The sequence below is a fragment of the Apis cerana genome, linkage group LG2 (genome assembly GCF_029169275.1).
Source record: "Apis cerana isolate GH-2021 linkage group LG2, AcerK_1.0, whole genome shotgun sequence".
NCBI lineage: Eukaryota > Metazoa > Arthropoda > Insecta > Hymenoptera > Apidae > Apis > Apis cerana.
Genome location: NC_083853.1, coordinates 88,879 through 109,306, shown reverse-complemented (window position 1 = coordinate 109,306; position 20,428 = coordinate 88,879). Strand labels below are relative to the sequence as shown.

The 20,428-nt window shown below is 19.6% G+C and overlaps 2 protein-coding genes across 3 annotated transcripts; both read right to left on the bottom strand.

The window, feature by feature from the left end:
- On the bottom strand, positions 1-2,063 carry LOC114577753 (uncharacterized). Of its 2 annotated transcripts, XM_028667535.2 has the most exons (3): positions 1,849-2,056; positions 1,468-1,741; positions 1-342 (listed from the first exon to the last, which is right to left on the bottom strand). In XM_028667535.2, the coding sequence occupies exons 2-3, from the start codon at positions 1,735-1,737 to the stop codon at positions 304-306; spliced, it is 309 nt and encodes a 102-aa protein (XP_028523336.1). In that variant the 5' UTR covers positions 1,738-1,741; positions 1,849-2,056; the 3' UTR covers positions 1-303. The 2 variants fall into 2 exon arrangements, with proteins under 2 accessions (XP_028523336.1, XP_028523335.1); XM_028667534.2 differs by lacking the exon at positions 1-342 and having other exon boundaries at positions 664-1,741; positions 1,849-2,063.
- Positions 2,064-8,520: 6,457 nt separating this feature from the next.
- Positions 8,521-20,213, bottom strand: LOC107999597 (uncharacterized protein PF3D7_1120000). The gene is made up of 4 exons (XM_062071987.1): positions 19,502-20,213; positions 12,964-13,208; positions 12,008-12,158; positions 8,521-11,504 (listed from the first exon to the last, which is right to left on the bottom strand). Exons 1-4 carry the CDS (start codon positions 19,632-19,634, stop codon positions 8,695-8,697), a joined length of 3,339 nt encoding a protein of 1,112 aa, XP_061927971.1. The 5' UTR covers positions 19,635-20,213; the 3' UTR covers positions 8,521-8,694.
- Positions 20,214-20,428: the final 215 nt, after the last annotated feature.

Genomic DNA, 20,428 nt, shown 5'->3' with positions numbered 1-20,428 from the left:
TTTAAAAAAAGAGAAAAAATTTTAATGTCCCGAAGTAAAGTTTGCTATTTCAAACTTTGTACAATTTCATATTCGTAACATTAGTTTTTTTAAGATAGATTATATATAATACAATATGGTTTATATATAATACAAGAAATGGCAATATAACAATATTATGGTGATTAGTATATACTTACATAGAATTTGTTATGAAATTATATGAATATTTTTCATGCATAAACATAAAAACATTTCTCATAATGACTCACATAACAAGAATTTATATATTTAACACAGAATTTATCTTCCATGTTGTATATTTTACTTCGTAGAATACTTTACGGCATCATAATGTGTAACCTGTTTGAAACAGAAGTTTTGATCTAGAGCGCAAAAAATTATTCATTATACCGATCCAATGATTATTTTTTAGTAAATTAAAGTAAAAATACTATAATTATGTATATTAAATTATTCAGAATGTTAATAATTCATGGAGCATCTTTGAAGATTCTAGAAGCCAAAATAAATATAAAAAATAATATACAAAAATATAATCGAATGAATCGTATATATTTATAATTATAAAAAATATAGTTATAACAAATTATATTTTGTATTAGACAGAATCATGGATATCATACTTAAAAGAGATAAATTATGTAAATATTGATTTTTGAATTTTCTTGTACATGATTTGAAATTCGTTTTTAATTTATATTTTTTATGTATATATTTGTATTTATAATTTATATTATATATTTTTATTAAGCATTAAGCATGCAAAACAATTTAATAAGTAGTAAATTAAATTAAATTAAGTATATATTTAACAATTTTTTAAAATAAGATATAATTTTTTATAATTTTATATTTTTAAGCAAAGAAGAAAGAAAATCGTCTTTATTGTCCTTCTCAATCCATCATCAGCATTCGATAAATTGTTCCATTTTATAATACAAAATAAAATTACTTACTTGATAAATATGATATATATACTTGATAACTTAATAAACAAATCTCAGTACACATTTTTAAATATTAATTTTTGTATTTGTTTTAGCCTTTAGAATCCAAAATATTTTTATTTTAGCGAATCCTATTAAATCCAAAAATATTCCATAATCTACAGAAAATCTAACTAAAATATAATTTTCTTTTCATTGATGTTTACATGTTTATTACAGAAAGAATATATAAAGACTTTAGTCTAAACAAACTGATATACATAAAAAAAAATTAACATAGATATTTATAATACCTTAAGGAATTAATAAACCTTGTAATTATAATTCGTGCATATTTCCCAACTTTACTAACCGCCAATTTAAATAACCCCAAATAAAAATTGTTGAAAATTTTATATATATATGTATAGAAATATACATATAAAAACAATAAAGTTTTATGAAATTATTCGCGGAATGTTAGTAGTTATTCACATGTCCATAATTCAAGGTTGAAGTCAAACTCCTTGTATCTCACCAAATATACTTCCGCTTTAGCCATAAGTGGAATACATTTTCTCATAAAGTGATTTCTTTTTTCTATTAGATCTGGATACTCGACAGGATCAAAAGCATGAGGTTTCATGATAAAATCTAATTGCTTCTTTATGTATTCCAAGTATGATTTTATTATACGATAATTGACTTGATTAGGCTCCTCTTTACTTATCGTTAACCATACAGTTTCAAATTCGTTTATCATACTAAATGCTAAGTGAATATCATTTACATCGGCATTGGTATTCATGTTGCTAAATTAAAATGAAGTATCATATAATGAAAAAAAAAAAAAATATATATATTTTGTTAACAATGAAATTCTATCTATATCAATATTTCTTAATTTTTCTTTACTCACCGATAAAAATTTATCTCTCTAACTAAAGATAAATTGAAAATAGATTTCTAATCAGTGGAGGTGATAATTTAAAAAATTATCATTCGATACTATGATGAAAAATTTTTTAAAAATTATTTCTAACTGTTGAAGATACCGTTGTGATGATATGAATTATGACTGTGAACTGGAAAATGAACAAATAAAGGAATTCTCGTTTGTCTCCAACTAAAATACAAGTACATGTATTGTTTACAAATATTAATCAACTGACACGAAATATTATTATTTATATACGTATCTTATATTCATAAGATAATGTATACTGTTGACTAAAAATATGAAAACAATAAAAATATTTTCATAAGATAGAAAACGTTGTAAATTTCATTATTATTTCAATATTATTCAATATAATTTCAATATTAAAATTAGCAATATGTAATAAATCATATAAAATCACGTTATAGAATTTTTATATGATATATATAATTATTAAAATTCTATCTTATTATTAAAAAAAAATTATTATTTTCGATTGAAGAATATGAATTTGTTCATTTATCTTTTTTTCGTTTTTAATTCTTCTAATATTTCTTCAGCATAATTTTTTAAAATCATTTATCAATATCATTTTGAAAAATAATAATATTTAAATATTTGAATTCTATCTTTATTTAAATTTTTTTTAAATCGATTTAAATACTAATTAGATAGAAAAAAAAATTATATGGAAAATAGATTATATTTTGTTATATTTCACGTAATATCTTTTAATTGTTTTTAGCTTTATATTAAGTTGATTCCTGATTATTGTTATATAGTTTTTTCTATTTTTCTACAGAATTTATAAAATAATGAATCAATTTACTTCAATATTTTTTCAGATTATTAAATTATTATATTTTATTATATTTTTGCAGATTAATAAAAATTCAATTTATATAAAAATATTATATGTAAAATAATACAATATCAAATATATATTATAGTTTTTATAAAAAATATATAAAATATATTTTTATAAAAAATATGTTGAAGGAAAGAGAGAGAAATAGATAGATGTTCAATTTTTAAAACTTGTTTGAAAATGCAACTTTACATGAAAATATGTTACTTGATAGTTTTTATTTAATTTTTTATATAAAATTATATTTAATTTTTTAAAAATATAATTAAAGTAAAACATATTAATTAAATTTGAAAAAATACGAAACATGTTTTAGAACTGCGATTTTTTGTTATTTGAATTAATTGTTATTTTATAATTTCATTATATTGTTTTTCAATCTTATCATTAAGCATCGACAAAATTATTAACTTTAAGGACTATATAATATTATATAACATTATAATATTAAGGAATTAGATTGAAATACATAAGATTTTAAATATTAATAACATTTTATATTTACAAAATTTTACATACATTAGAAGATTTTAAAAATTTCATATCTTTAAAATCTATATATAGAATGCTAATATATTCATAATATAATTTTGAAGAATTAATTCTAAATATCAAGACAAATAAAAAAATTGATGTATAAAAATAACGATTGAAACTTATTTATTAGATTGCAAGCAATTTAAGTTTGTTTTGAATGAAGCAAAAATGAACAGAATGTGTATCAGTGTAACGAGAATAGAACAGTTTCATTCTTTTTTCATCTTGCTTTATCAAATGTAAAGTTAAATTGTTTATATCTTAATAAATAAAAAAATATTAACAAATATTTTTGTATATGAACTTTTATATTCGATTTGATTTCTAGAATTCTTCAAAGGTGTCTCATGAATATATTCTAAATCTAGAAAATTGATTTATATCTAATACATACATATTACATATTTTCTATATTGTTACATTGAATTTGTTAGTAAATATTTGTTTGCTTTTTAATTCTTAGTAATTAATTTCTTAAATTTTGTTACAATATTTTTCAGCTCATGGTTATATGCGTATATATCGTTTTATCAAATTCTTTATTTTATTATAGATCTTTATTCTGTATAGATCTTTATATAATAAGAACTATTAAAAATATATAACAATAAAGAAATGAATAAAAATAACAATATACAATAAATGAATATTTTTAAGGATTTATCAGTATAGAATAACTAGAAAAATATCCTTGAATACTATTAGTATTTTAACGATAAATAGAATAATAGTAAATATCAAAGATTTTATCATTATGAGTATATTTTTTTATTATAAAACTTTAATTTTTTAAAGCATTCTATTGAGCTTTTTTTCTTTACAAATATAAATTAATACTAAGAAAAGATATTTAATATAATCATTCAAAACATACATCATTATCATATAGATTTGAGGTACTTACACATATTATTTTGAAGTTTATAGATTTTTTAAAATTAATTATTAACATTTATAAAAATTATAAGATTTTATTATTTAAATTTTAATGTTGTTGTTGAAATACAAGAAAAATTTAATTATGGTAAAATTATTGTTTTTTATCATTCGATCATTCATCGCAAATTAAATCATGAGTATGAAAACATATTTGTAACTGGCCTTTATTTACAACAAAAAAACATTTATAACTATATATTTTATCCTCAAAAAGAAATATATATATATATATAGAATGTTAATATTTTCATCAGGATATCAAAGATTGATTAGAAATAAAAATAAATAAAAATTGATATTCAAAAATGTTGATTTATTTATTAAGTTATAATTTTGAAGTTTATTAATTATATAAATCGACGAAGTAAAAATATTGTAATATTTTACTTTATCTCTACTTATTTTATTTCATTGGTGTAAATTTAAATTGTTTATAATTTAATAATTGAATTGAATTGAATCGACATGCTTATATCAATTATATTCATTTTTGCTTCTATAATATATTCTTTAAAGATGTCCCACGAATAATAGTTGTATACGTATGTATATTTTTAATTTTTATTTTCTGAAAGTTAGAAATTAAATGACTTAATTTTGTATTTATATTTAAAATTTAGTGAACTAAAATTTAACCACCAATCTAAAAAATATAAAAATACATATAAATTGTTATTTAAAAAATATTATTGTCGAATTTATTAATTTACCTATTTATTTTATTTCTTATATAAGAAATAATTTTTTGAATTATCATATTTTTGTTTGCACACAGCCTTATAAATAATCAAAGTGTACACAGGATGATTTTAAAATAGGTTACCGAATAAGTAGACTAGAAAAAGCACCCATATATAAATTAAAATACTAAATATATTAAATTATTTCCAAATTTTAAATATAAAAAAATTATAATAATATTTCATATATTTGTTTTTATTATTTAATTAAGACGAACATAAATAGATGATTTGATTTGGGATATTGTATAATAAATTAATTTTTTAGCAATATTAAAATTAAACAAAATTTCAATGAATTTATCGCGATAGCATTTTTAAATTTTTAAAAGTAATTATATCTGCATTTTAAATACTGATGAGATAATACTTTGAAATACTTTTTATTTTTAAGATTTGCATGTAGATTTATAAGATTGATATCCAATGTTTATATAATAATATTATCATATAATTATAATATTTATGGAAAATTAATAATTGCCTATTTTATACAATCAAAATATAATTAAATATAAAATATATAAAAATAAAATATATAATAGTACTGTATGATAGTAGAATATCGATTATTCGAATTTTAATAATTAAAATTATTCGATTATTCGAAAACAAGATAAATATACCGGATAAAATGATAATTTGATATATTTAAACATTTTCTATAATTAAAAAAAGAAAATGTACACGTCTAATTTGAAGTGAGTATATTAAATAATATTTGTTTACATAATATACATAGTATATATATATATATATATATATATATATATATATATATATATATATATATACATTTATTAAATTTAAAAGTATATAAAATAAACTAAATTTAATTGTTTCACAATTTGATTTTTTTTAACTTATCCGTTTATTCAAATGTATTTGTCTTTCAATTAATTCGGATAATTTATATATATTATATATATTATAATTATTTAAATGTTACAGTCCCTTATAATTCGATAACCTATTTTGAAATTATTCTAATATTTATTGCATAATTTTTAATTTGATTAATTTATTATTTTTCATTGCTTTTCGAATATTCTCAATTAATAATATATAACGGACGGATTTAATAACATGAAATAAAGTTTCTAAATATTTATTATGAATAAGCGTGAAAAAATTTTATATTATATATATGAATATTTTTTTTATTTATATAATATAAATTTTCATGATATATTCTGCAATAAATAATTGTTAAAGTGAGTAACATGAGGTAAAGGGGATTATTCTTTTATTTTTTTATAATCTATTAAAACTGAAGAATATGAGATTAACTTATATATAAATAATTAACTTATCAAAATCATGATTACGAAATTATAAACGAATTTTGATAAAAGATGAAACATAGAATTAAATTGGAATTAAAATGGATTTGCTTATTTATTTTAGTATAGAAAGTACTTTAGTATTTTAAAAAATTATGTTTAATAAAATAACTTTTACTCAATAGAGTAAAATAACAAATTAATTTAAATTATATTTATTATTATATTTAATATTTATATGTAGTAAAAGATAATGTTAAAATTTATATAATAATTGATTATAAATTATTATTTGTTATTTTTCTTTTTGCAATTAATTAACGATTAATTCAACAATCTGTACAAATATACATAATTATTAATAATTATTAAATATTGCTATATAATATATAGCATAATATATTGCTATATTCTTTATGTAATCAAAGCTTTATAATCTATTTCACCATCATTTGTTATATGTTTTATATTTTTTATATTTATTTTAAAGATATAAAGAATATATAATTTTATATTTAAATAACTTTTTTTATATGCGAGTTATTTTTGTTATTTTATAATTATTATTAGTATTTAATATTTGCAAAATAATAAAATATTTAAATAAAGTATATTAAAAATATTATATATATTTCTGTAAAAAGTCATATCTTCAACTTTTATTAAATTTTTTAGTATTTAATAGATAAAGAAACAACAAATTATAATTATTCATAAATATTCATTTTATATCTTAAAAATGATAATATTTTAATTGTTAATTTATATTTTTTATATGAACTAATAATTAATTAATAAAAATAAGATACATATGATAATAATGTTATTTCACATTATTGTTATCATTTTACTTTGCCCCATGTTACCCTATTACTTAATATTATTAATATAAGAGTATTAAACATTTTTCTACCAACCATATCTATAAATATTTGTATTTTTAAATTTTAAAAAACTTATACAAATCTTTTTATTTCATATTAAATCATTACTGATTGTAAAATATCATTTAACATCAATAATCGTATAAAATAATCTTAAAATCTTAATATTAAAATTTTTATTATTTATGTAGATATCATGTGGTTATTAGTCTACATGTAAATTTTTAATAAATCGTTATATTGCAACAATGTTGATATTGCAACAAAAAAACTGAAATATACACAAACAATAGTTTTAATATTTTTATTATGACACAAAATATAATCTATTAAGTAATATATTAAACACATTATTTCTATTTTTTATATTTAAAGTTTAAAAAATTTACAATTAAATTTGATTTCATATGTAAAGTATACTATTATATAAATTTAATTTTTATGTACATATATATATATATAAAATTTTAATTTTGATAGATACAGATTAGATTTTTTTATATCTAATTTTAATTATTACTAATTTGTCAAATATAGCTTTGCGTGTCGCAATATTTTAAATAGTAAATTATTGATAAAAATAAATATATACAATTGATAAAATTTTTATGAATAAAATTTATAATTATTTATAATTACTTATAAATGAAATTTATAAGAAGTTTTAAAAATATTCAAAAGATTTACTTGTGAAATCTGAATATTTATTTTATATTATATCTTTTGTATTTTTGTTTACTCAATATATATTTTAATATAACTTTTATATTTATATAAAATGTAATATAAATTATAATATCTATCTAAATTTATTCTATTCTATAATTAATTAATATTAAATATCATTAGTAATAAAATTTATTTCATGATAGATTTATAACCACATATTATATAAGATATTGATTCATATCAAATTATAGAACTATTTAAGATATTATAAATGAATTAATTTTGTAATACCATTCATATAATAAAAATATAATATTTAGAAAAGTATTTGCAAATTATGTACGATTTTTGATATGTATGATACTTTATAATACTGTACTATTTTATACAAGTGCATTTTTACATAATACAAATTCTAATTATAATCATTTTTAAAGTAAGAAGTGTATAATAAACATTGTTTTTAAATAAGTACCAGTCTTTTCACAATATCGAAGAAACTTAGATAACTTAAATTTTTTCGACTAGTTTAAAAGCAGATCTGTTAAGGATGAGTACAATACATACATACATACATATATTACGTATAACGACCGAAATTTGATTTTTTTGCGTAAAAAACTTTTAAGTACAGTATATTCTAATTATTCTTTAGTTATAATACACTAAAAAAAAAAAAAAAACGGTTAGTAGAAAAAAATTGCTAATAATTTGCTAATAATATCTAAGAATTCCTTTTTTAATCATTTTAATTTAAATTGTAATACAAAAAAATACGATTGAAAATTATAAATTAAAGATCCGAAGAACATTACCGATTATTTTTAATTCACTAATAATTTAATTTTGTGACTGCACGGATTTTGTTTTTTATTTTTTAAAATAATCGATTATATTTCTGCGGATCAATTATCTGATTGTTTGATTTCATGATTCGTGTCTGAATCATCTGATTCTTTAGATTCATTAGATTTATATTCGGATACATAAATAACTTGTTTTTCAGTACTTCCTTTTTTATTATATTTTGTAATGTCTGTTTTTCTAGGAGGAACAGGGGGCTTTTTATTAGAAGTCGCTTTTCCATTTGATGTTTTAATTTCGTTTTGCACTGATTTCTTACCCTTACTTTCAATTGTGGAAACTGTCTCATTGCTTTCATTATCATCCTCTTGAAATTTTTCTCTATTAGGAGAAAGTTTGATCTCTGTAATATAAGTCATTTTATGTGGCATTGGCGTATTTGGAAGTGGTGGTTTATTATCAAAGTCTTGTGGATTATAATCCATAGATTCACCAACTAACCCGCTATCTTCACTGTTTTCACCACTTGAAACACTAATATTGTTAATGTTACGACGATCCTCACGATCAAATAAACTTTTGTTATTTATAGTTACACCAGAACCAAATTCATATTCATCTTCATCTTCATCATTTTCTCGATCAATTCTTTGATTATTGGGAAATCGTTTTGATAACGATTTTGAATTTATTGATGACTTTTCATTTGTACTTTCTTTGTCTTTAAATATCGATGGATATGTATGCGTCATTGAATTTGATTCTTCCATATCATTAATTGTTATCGAATCGGAACCATTACCTTCTATTGAATTGGAAGAATAGTCTTGTAAAGGTATTGGAGTAGATGATCGTTTCGTGGAAAAAGATTTTTTCTTACAGGTTTCATGACGATAGTTTTCATCACATGTATGGCATCCTCTTTTAATATTAATTTTTGTCATTGGTTCTTCATCGACTTTATTATCAGTATATGAAATTATATCATTCGTTGTTAATAAATTATCTTGCTTCCAATTTTTTGAACGAAATAAATTGTGTTTAGAACAATCGGAAAATTGTTGCTTTTGTGTATAATTGTGTTGCGTTTCAAAATGTTTCAATGTTTTTCCAAAATTTTTATTTAATATTTTCTCATCATCATCTAAAATTATACTATCATCATTAAGATCACTAGGTAATGAAATTTCTCTTTTAAATTGTAATTCTACTTCTTCAAGTGTAGGACTTTTAATAACATTACCATCGTTAACAATCCTGATCAAAGAATTATCTTCATCTGGATTAAACATTCGTTCTATATGAATAAATTCTTCTGTAAGTCTTTTACTCAAAGGAAGGTTATAAAGTTCTATACTAGTTTCATTTGTAAGATTTTCTTCTTTTGATTCAGAATCATCATTTTTTAATTTAATTTCTACGGCAGATTTAGATCGTTCGAGTGAGCCATTGTTTTTTTTTCTAACATTTGATTTTTTTAATTTATCTTCTGAATCTAATTTTTTACGCCAAACAACATCTTCTAAATTACCCCATTCATTTGATTTCTTTAATAATCGTCTATCAAACGTATCTATTTGATCAAGTTTAGTTAAATCTTCAGTAGATTCATTAATATCTTCTGGTGGCAAAGGTGCCTTACGTTTTTTTGTACCAGTATCAGTCATATCTAAACTTTGTGCTCTTTCAAGAGTTGTTGATGTCTTGCATTCATACTTTGATAAATCACCTAAGCTTGCAGCTTTTCTGTAAACATCATCTTCTTCATCTTCGTCGTTATTTATTTCAGGTACAGGTGTCCGATGAATTGTAATATCAGCAGAATTCAATTCAATAGTTGTAAAACTATTTTGTATTTCACTGTCTGTATCAGATTCAGAATGTCTCTCATCAATTATTAAAGTTTCTACTTTTTCTTCTACACGTGAATCTACTTTTTCCGTTTCACGTACTTTCTTTATATAATCAGATAAAGAATCTTTATAATCAGTAATACTATTAATTTCATCTTCTTTTTTTGAATCGTATATTTTTGTAGATGATGAATCCTTTTTCGGAGACTCATCATAATTGTTACTTTTTGGTGGTGGTGGAGCTTTTCTTTTATTTTTTTGTTGATTTTTAGAATCCTCTGTTTCGATAGATTCTATATTTTTTGAGCTATTTAATAGTTCAGAACTATTTTTTCGATTTCTACGGGCAGCCATAGCTGCATTATGGACTTCTGTCGGTACTTCTGATGGAACATGAATCGATGTATCAATAACTGTATTGCTTTTATTTAATACATCAACATTATGCGATTCGAAAATTTCATTTTTTCCTTTGGTAATTTGCGATATTTGTGAAGTCTGTTGACATTGAACTTCTTCTTTTTTATCACCAAATAAAGAAGTTTTATTCATATTTGGCAAATGTTTTTCTGTATTCAATTTCTTTGAATGTCTTCTTTCAAGATTCGTGTTATGTTCATTTTGATTTTCAATACGATGAACAGTTCCATCAAGAGAAGGTAAGACTTTGATACCAAATTTATGGTGATTATTCTTGGATTCATCGTGGGATTTTTCAAATGTTTGACTATTTGATATAGATTTCGAAGATTTTAATGTTGAATTCATCGTTGAGTAATTAGAATTCATAGATTCGTTTGGATCTACTATAAAAAGTCTCTTTGCAATACTTTTTGATTGTGAGAGTTCTGGAATTGATTGACTCCTATACAGAGGATGGCAAATTCTTGCTGCGCTAGGACCAACACTTTTTTTTAAAAGTGTAGTTGGTTTCGATCCAATTCCTCCATTTTCTACTTCTAATTTTACATCATATGGTGAAGCATAACTTAAAATCGTTAAAGCATCTTCGTATACCATATTGCGGAAACTAATTTTTACACTAGCTATACGATCACCTGGAAAACAAAAATAACAAAAAAAAATTAAAATTAAATTTTTCTATTATATATTACTTATATCTATCTAATAAAAAAAGAAAAAAAAGAAAAAGAAAAAAAACAGAATAGATATATGATAAATGTTATATTATCAATATATTTTATGATTTAAAAAAAAATAATAATACTTATATCTTAATATAAATTTATTTGTTTAAAAAATAAAAAATATATTAATTGAAAGTTATTGATATCGATATTATCGATATTTATTCTTTACTGCTTAAATTACTACTAAATATATATATATAATTATTATATATATAATTATTTATTTTTAAAGCATTTAAATTAATCATTAATTAAATAATTCGATAAAAAATGATTTTTTAATTATATTTAAATGATTAAAATTCTTATATTAATAATTAAGTATTAATTAAAAAAGATCTTTTTTTATATTAATTATAATAAATGTAAATATTTTGAAATAGATTATAAATATAAAAATAATTACTAACCTGGATGTATTCGACCAGATTCCGATGCTGGTCCACGATGTAGAAGATCTTTAACAAAGATTCCTTCTCTCATGTTACCACAAATATTAAATCCTAGTCCTGTGAAATCTCGACTCTTCAAACTAACTACATTAATTCTTGTTGCTTTCGGCTGAGAAAAGAAATTATTGATTGTTTAAAAACAAGATAAATAATATATTACGCTATTAATTATTTTTTTTAATTATATTATATTAAAATAATATTAAGTTGTTTGTTTATATTCTTTTAAATAATCGATATTCTTTGAAGAAATGAAAGATATTTTAATTTTATTGTATTATATTTAAAAAATTATCACTTCATATTCGTGACACTCATTTGTAAAAATTAATTTTGTAATTCGACTCATACATTGCCAACTTCCTCTTTGTCAAGAAGCATAAGGGCACATATCAAACATGGCTAGATTAACTGTATATGCATCTAAATTTGGCCATGCACAATAGCTTCGATGTTTGGAATGAAATGTAAATCGAACGAAATGTAAATGTACTTTAATCACCATAGTTTTTATTCTATAATAATTTTTTTTTTATTTATTACAAAAAAAAATAAATAAATAAATTTAAAAAAAACAAAAAATTCCTTTATATTTTTATATATATTTTTTGTTGTAATTTAATTTGATATCCTAAAATACTTGTTCATATTTTTTCGTTTTAATATATTAAAAAAAATAATTTTTAAGAATAAATAATTTTTAAGATTAAAATAATAATTTTAAAGAAAATTGCTTTTACAAATAAAATAATAGCTTTTATCTAATAACAGGTTAAATCTTCTTGTTTGAAAGTATCATCTTATACATTATTAAATAAATTAAATTAAAATAATTTCTTTATGTTTACAAAAGTTGCTTTCTATAAATAATTTTAATATCAAAGATATTAGGAAAAAAAAAAGATAAAACTTACTCCAAGGCAAGAATCATCGAGGGTTTTCCGTTTATCATTGCGGTTAGTCGAACCTAATCCTAAAGATGTCCAAGAGGTAGACCATCGTGTAGAATCTTTACCTGGAGTATCCCCAGGTGTCAGAGATATTGCTGTCTCTCGATTTCGATTATTGGATGATATCGTAACATCTTTGAAACAAGGATTATCAAAAGCATAGGCTTCTTCAACGATTTCTGGATCTGTCACTAATACTAAGTGTTTTCCTATAAATATTTATTCAATATTATTATCGATTAAGATTATATATTATAAATAAAAAACAAAAATAATATTATAATAATATTATAAAATAAAATAATTTTTTTTTTAATATATTTCTGAAATATCTTTGCAAAATCGATTCTAAAAACCAAAACAAATACAAAAATTGATATAGAAAAGTATCAATTGAATTTTTATAAATAATTTATAAGTAATTTAAGTTTACATTAAATGAAGCGGGATGGAGAGAGAATGAGAAGATAATATGACGGAGACAGAGCTGTTCATTATTCATTCATATGTATATTTAACGCAATATGACATAACATTTCAGAAAATTTCTAAATAAATATTTGAATATTTTAAACATTTAATATATTTTATTAATAATAGGAAATTCAAATTATATTCTTTATTAATTATAAATATATTCACTATACACACATATATTTAATATGTATAATGTATTTTTTAAATATTTAAAGATTTTTCGTGAAATTTTTTAAAAATTTTATATAATATTTTTTAAAATAAAACGAGATACAATGTTATATATAATGCATTTAACAATTTCAATTATTGTGATATATAATAATGATTATAATCATTAAATTTCATTAGTTATAAATTATTTAAAATATATTTTAAATAATATATTTTAATATTAATATAAATATCAATAAAAAAATTGTGACATTAAAAATAGTTTTATATTTTATATTTTATATCAGTTTTTATTGTCTCTTGATATATAAATTATTATATAATTATTATATTGTATTTGAATAGAATTTTTTAAATCTTTATAATTTTATTAGTTTCTATTAATTTTTGTACAATGTAAATTTAATTTTATATTAAATAAATTTTTATTATGATTTATTTAATACTTATTTTTAATTTATAATTTTTTTGACTTTTATGTAAAATGAAAAATTTCTTTCATAATTTTCTTCATTTAATTATGAGAACAATTCTTAATTATTTTCATACAAATTTCTTTATATTTTTTTCATCAAATTTTCTATATGAAGAAAAAATTCAAAATTATCAATCATTTTATAACTCTAATTATTATATAAATTAATTATTAATTTAATTAATTGATAATTGTAATTATTGAAATTATTTTAATTTTTTCTATAATTACAAATAATAATCTTTTATTAAATTAGTCATAAAAATAATAAATTATTCTATCATCTAAATCATTTTCTTGTAAATATCATATTCTGTTTTAGCTGATCATATTTTCGTTTCAAGATGCAGAAAAATAAATAAGGGAATAATCAAAGAAATAACTATTTATTGAATTATTAATTTTGAAATAAAATAAAAGGAATAAACTAAAAATTATAAAAAATTTATTAAGTAAATATTATAATTCAATTTTTTTTTAATTTAATATTTTAAAATTTTTCTAAAAATATTCTATTTGCAGATATATGTGAAATTATTAAATCCTTTTTTCAAATTATCTTTATCTAAAAATAAAAAAATTAAATATTGATTAAAACAAGAAAAAATCATTATTTTTATATTATTTTATAATCATATTATTAATTATATTAATATGAAATACTAATAATATTATTAATAATAATATTAATAAAATAATATTATTAATATCATTAACTTATATATATATATCATTAATTTATATTTAAAATTTCTTTTACTTTGATGTTTAAAATAGAAAAATATTGGCTAAAAAATATGAAATTTGTAATTTAAATATAAAAAATAAATTATTTTTAAAAAATAAGAAATTATTGAAAAATTATTATTGATTAGGCAATTTGAATATATAATAAATATTATATAAAGTGTCAAAAAATTTAAGAAGCAATTTTTTATATCAAAAAGATAAATTTAAAAAATAAAAAAATTACATTTTCAAATATTTTAATTATTAACATTAATTAAATTGAAGAATTATGAAATATTTTTGATTCGAAACAAACTTCCACATAATTTTTAAATTTAACAATAGATACAAATCTTATCTCATATATGAAAAAAAGATTATATATATTACGTTATAATATATTATATTTATGTTTTAAATAAATTTAATAGAAAAATAGTATCTACATTGGATAAATATTTTCTGCAGAAGATCTAAAATCTTTTTTTTCTTCCATTTTGCCTTTGGATAATTATTGCCTTAAAAAAATATTCAATATATATACATATTTTTGGATTAAATCTATTAAAGCTATTTATTTATGTATTTAGAGACTCAATCTTGTAGGATTTGTTAGATTAAAATCTATTATATTTATAAAGATAACATTGATATAATTTAAACTATTTCTTTATAATTTAATCAATAGAGTCCCTAGCTAATAAAATTTATGCAAGGATTTAAGATTTATACTTATTTTTTTTTATATTCTACATTATTTTTTTATTATTAATTCACATATTTATTTTTTTTTATTCTACATTATTCAAAAGTTTTTTAAATTGTATTAATTTTAGTTATTTTAAATCCGTTATATTCTCGTTAATATTTGCTATTAATTTAAAAATAAATATCAGTGTAACTTATTTTAGCATGAAAATTTTTTTGTGCTAACAATATTCTATTTTTCAAATTCTTGAATTTCATGGAATATATCAATAATTTAAAACTTTTGATTTTGATTGTAGGATTTTTGTATATTCAAAAAATTTAAAATTATAATAATATTAAACAATTTTATTAAATACTTTTCAGTTTTATTGTAATTGTATTGTATTTTATTGTATAAATACTATTATATATATTTCTGATTTTTCAATATAAATATATAATAATAAAAAATTAATTTTAATTATTATTATAAAGAATGAATATAATTTTTAATAGTTATATTTAATATCAGAGTGTGTGATATTCTATTCAATATCGTAATTATTACTACTAGTTAATAGTACTTAAAATATTTAATTTATTTACTTATTTATATTTATTCATTATAATGTATGTAAATGAGTCTTAATAAGCGTTAAGAAAATTGGATTCCAATAGAAAAACACTGAAATATGAATATATGAATCTTATAAATGGTATATTAAAAATATTCATTTATTGTATTATTGCATATGTATGAATTAATATTATAAATATTAAATATATATATATTTTCTTAACACTTATTAAAATTCGCTTAGATTTAGATGAAGTGAATTTATGCATGGGATGAATTATATAATTAATATAGAAAAATTACAATATATATATTGTATATAATTGTATAATTTATATACAAAATGTATCATTAGTTGTAAAAATAATATTTAAAACTTTGTAAATTATATTAGAAATAATGACGTCAATTGTAGATTTATCCTTGTTTATTATATTTAGTATATTCATGCATACATGTATGTTTGCATATATATTAAAAATTATTTTATATTTTATTCTGGTTTTTTCAAAGTATATATTTCTATTAAAATATTTAATTTTAATTTAATTTTAATTATTTTAATATTTTTTCAGCAAATTAAATTAAAAATTATTAAGTTTCAAAATAAATTGTATTCTATATTGAATTAAATATTGGAAAAATAAAATAATTCTTGCTTAAATTTAAATAAATTTAAATATACAATAAATTTTTCAGTACATTAATTTCAATAAATTAGTTTATTATAATTGATAAATTTCGTTTTTACTCAAATGTTTTCATGATTTTATCAATTAAAAGATTTAAAGCAAATTAAATTGTTATAATAAATTTATAAGAAGAATATAATATATGTATAGTAAAATATGTATATTATTTTTTTTGAATATGTATTCAAAAAATTTATTACATAAAATACTACATATATAAAATATATATAAATGATAAATTTCAAATATTATTATTATTAAATATTCTTTAATAACAAATTTCTAATGATAAATACTTAGAAGAATTTAAGCATTCGAAACATTTTAATACTTTAAAGTATTACATTTTATTATTATTCACTTCTCATCATTCGTTATGTATATATTTTGTGAGATAATAATTTTTATTATTTAATTAACAAAAAATGTTAATATATTAACGCAATGTTTATTTGAAAAAATTTGAAATTTGAAAAAATGCGTGTTTTTGCGTATTTATATATTATATATTTGATTGACACTATATACAAATACATAATAAATATTTGTTGTTAGATTAATTGTTACTTATATCCGATATATCATATATTTTCAATTATAATACTTATGCGATTAGTCTTTTAATTATTTTAGATTCCATTTATCTGATATAATGTAACTCGATATGTTTAATAAGATTATTTTTAACGATGCTATTATATAGCATTGTTAGTCTCAATATTTTTGTTTATTTATTAATAATATTTACTATTATTAATTTAGATTATTATAATTTATATTATATAATTTTTATTTTATTTTATTATATTATATTATTATATATTATATATTATTTTTATTATATTTATATAAAATATTTTATATAAAATAATTATTTAATGTTACCAATTTTGATATTTTTTTAATTTAGTAATAATATTTATAGTTACTTATCTATTTATATTAAATAAATATTTACCAAATTTTATTTATTTCAATTAATTAGAAGTTTATTTTTATAAATTAAAGAATAAAATTTTAAAGAATATCAATTAATATTCAAATATAATCAACTTTTGGTATGCGAACTTTTATTAACAATTGAATAGAGTATAGGAATTTAGGAAGATTATTTTACTTCATCAACTAATCATGATTATAGAATTATAAAGATAAATTTATAGTTAATTATTTTATTATTCTAATAATGAAAGAAATAATTATTTGTTAAATAAATTTTAATCTAAAAAAAAGTTATAGATTAGTACATTTAATAAAATGTACTAATTAATAAATTAGTACAACTAATAAAATTCTTAGTATTAAATAGAATATTTGAATATAAAACATTAAAATTTTATTTCTAATTGTACAATTTAAACTTATTCTCTTTTGTATCTCACATCTACAAATTTAAATTGTACATATTTGCAATTTAAATTTATGCTAAGCAAGACGATCATTATATAAGCGTTTCTTTTAGCTTTTTATTTGTAGATAACTTCTAAAAATAAAAAAAAAGAAAAAAAAAGAAAAAGGAAAATACATATAAATTTAAAAAAACTGGCATTTTCGAATTAGCAAAAGTTTGTATATTTATAGATTTTTTTTTATTAAAAATAATATCTAATAGTAATAGTATCTGAGTCATTTAAGTCTTCCATATGTAATAACATTCCATTAATGCAATGACAACAAATAAGTCAATTTTAAAAATGATTTCAAAGGAATATATTTTTCATGAAAAACATTTTATATTGTAATCCATAAATTAAAGTAATCTATAAACATTATTTTCTATTTGATAAAATTTCAATATATCGAGCTAGAGAGACTTTCGTGTCTCTTGTGTCTCTTGAGTAGGTATTCCAAGGTCTATCTTTTGCGTGAATATACCCATCAATTGCGACGCAATAGCGAAAAGATTTGTAACATGCAATACACTGACAGAAATGATTAAGAATACTTTTTTACAGCTATTTTTTACATTTTTACATTAATATATACATATATATTTCATGATTTTTACATATTCCTCTAAAATTTTTATGAAAATTCAACTGATATATACTATAAATATTTTAATTTTTCTTTTTACATCTTCAATGATATGAATTTCAATGATATGATATTTTTAAGTTAATTCCATTTTTATTATTAAATTATATTTTATATATTAATATTTTATAATATAAAGTTTATTTAATGAAATGTGCTAATTACTTATATATTATTTATTTTATCAATAGACTTAGTTGTTCAAATTATTCAATTTTCAATCGATTAAAAAATAGACATATAATTGTCTATTGTTTCGTATGCTAAGGCGGAGTTTTTTACATCACGCATTTGATGTATTTCCAAAGAAGTTGCAGAGAAGTAATGTGTAGGAATAAATTCCGATACATTGTGCAACAAATTCCATTGAGTTTACATACGCCTGCTGCAATAATAGCACGACAGCAAATCGGTAGTACGATAAATTGTTGTCCTCGATGATAAAATTCAATGATAAAACATTATTAAATATCAGAAAATTAGTTATCGTAAGAATGATGTTGCAATAGTTTCAACTCAACGTAAACTTAGCGCTCGAATAAATATATGTAAAAGCATGAATGTAAATTATGATCATTACAAATCTTGCTGATAGACTATTACCGGCAGTTGATATGATTTTGATATTTATAGAAAAATGCCAAGACTTACCCTTGTGCCTACGCCATTGTCTGTAAAGGAGCGCAGCAATCAACAGCAGGAGAATCGTTGTAAGGAAAGTACCGATCACAGCCCCTGCCACATTTCCTGCCCCGAAACAGGTATCCCGTGGCTCGTCCTCCATTGCTCTTTCTTAAACTCTCCTTCGATGCATTTCCAACGTGCTTGCTGCAAACGTACTCACGTTTCTTTTTTAACAAATATCCGTCCTAAACCTTTAAATAAATTAATTCCACACTGTTCACCGTGTCTCCGTTTGAAGTGTATAAGGAGACATTATTTTCACTTCGCGAGTCGTTGCCCTTTACCGAAGAATCAGTACCAAGATCGAAAACCGTCCTACTGTCGTGACACCGTGCACGATACTAAAGAGAAAGAGAAAGAGAAGCATTAAGAGAAACAAAAAAGAGAGAACAGACCCATGGATCGAGTAAAACAGGTAGCTGCGCAACAGGTGCTTCTGCCTATGAAGTGGGGATTCCATCTCCGCACAATTTACAGAGGGTCGGGGGTAGGAGTGGAACGAGTATGCGAGAACAGTGGGGGATTCTGGCATTCCTTCACCGTTTCAGAGTTGACCGTATTTTCTGATACCTAGCCTAGAAGCACTACATGAATGTAAGCCGTAGGCGTATAAAGAAATAATTCCTATATGGATTGATTTTTACAAAATAGAAAAATCGCTATCAAAATAAATCACATTTAACAAATAATTTTACATGATAATATATCAATTAAATAATATTAAGTTTTATAAAAGTACTTAAAAAAATAATAATAATTTACATATTAATTAGCCAAGTTATAGATAATATTAAATTAATAAAAAATAAATAAGGTATAATTATTAATTTATGATTGCTACTTATTATTTAGATTTTATGCGAAGATTACAATTAATTATATTTTTTATTATAT

What these genes read in the sequence shown, in the direction of transcription:
- LOC114577753 (XM_028667534.2), bottom strand. Translation starts at nt 1,737, where the DNA reads ATGAATACCAATGCCGATGTAAATGATATTCACTTAGCATTTAGTATG.
- LOC107999597 (XM_062071987.1), bottom strand. Translation starts at nt 19,634, where the DNA reads ATGGAGGACGAGCCACGGGATACCTGTTTCGGGGCAGGAAATGTGGCA. An exon ending in TCGATGATTCTTGCCTTGGA is followed by an intron (nt 12,159 to 12,963) that starts GTAAGTTTTATC and finishes TTCTTTTCTCAG; the next exon opens with CCGAAAGCAACAAGAATTAA. An exon ending in ATCTGGTCGAATACATCCAG is followed by an intron (nt 11,505 to 12,007) that starts GTTAGTAATTAT and finishes TTTGTTTTCCAG; the next exon opens with GTGATCGTATAGCTAGTGTA.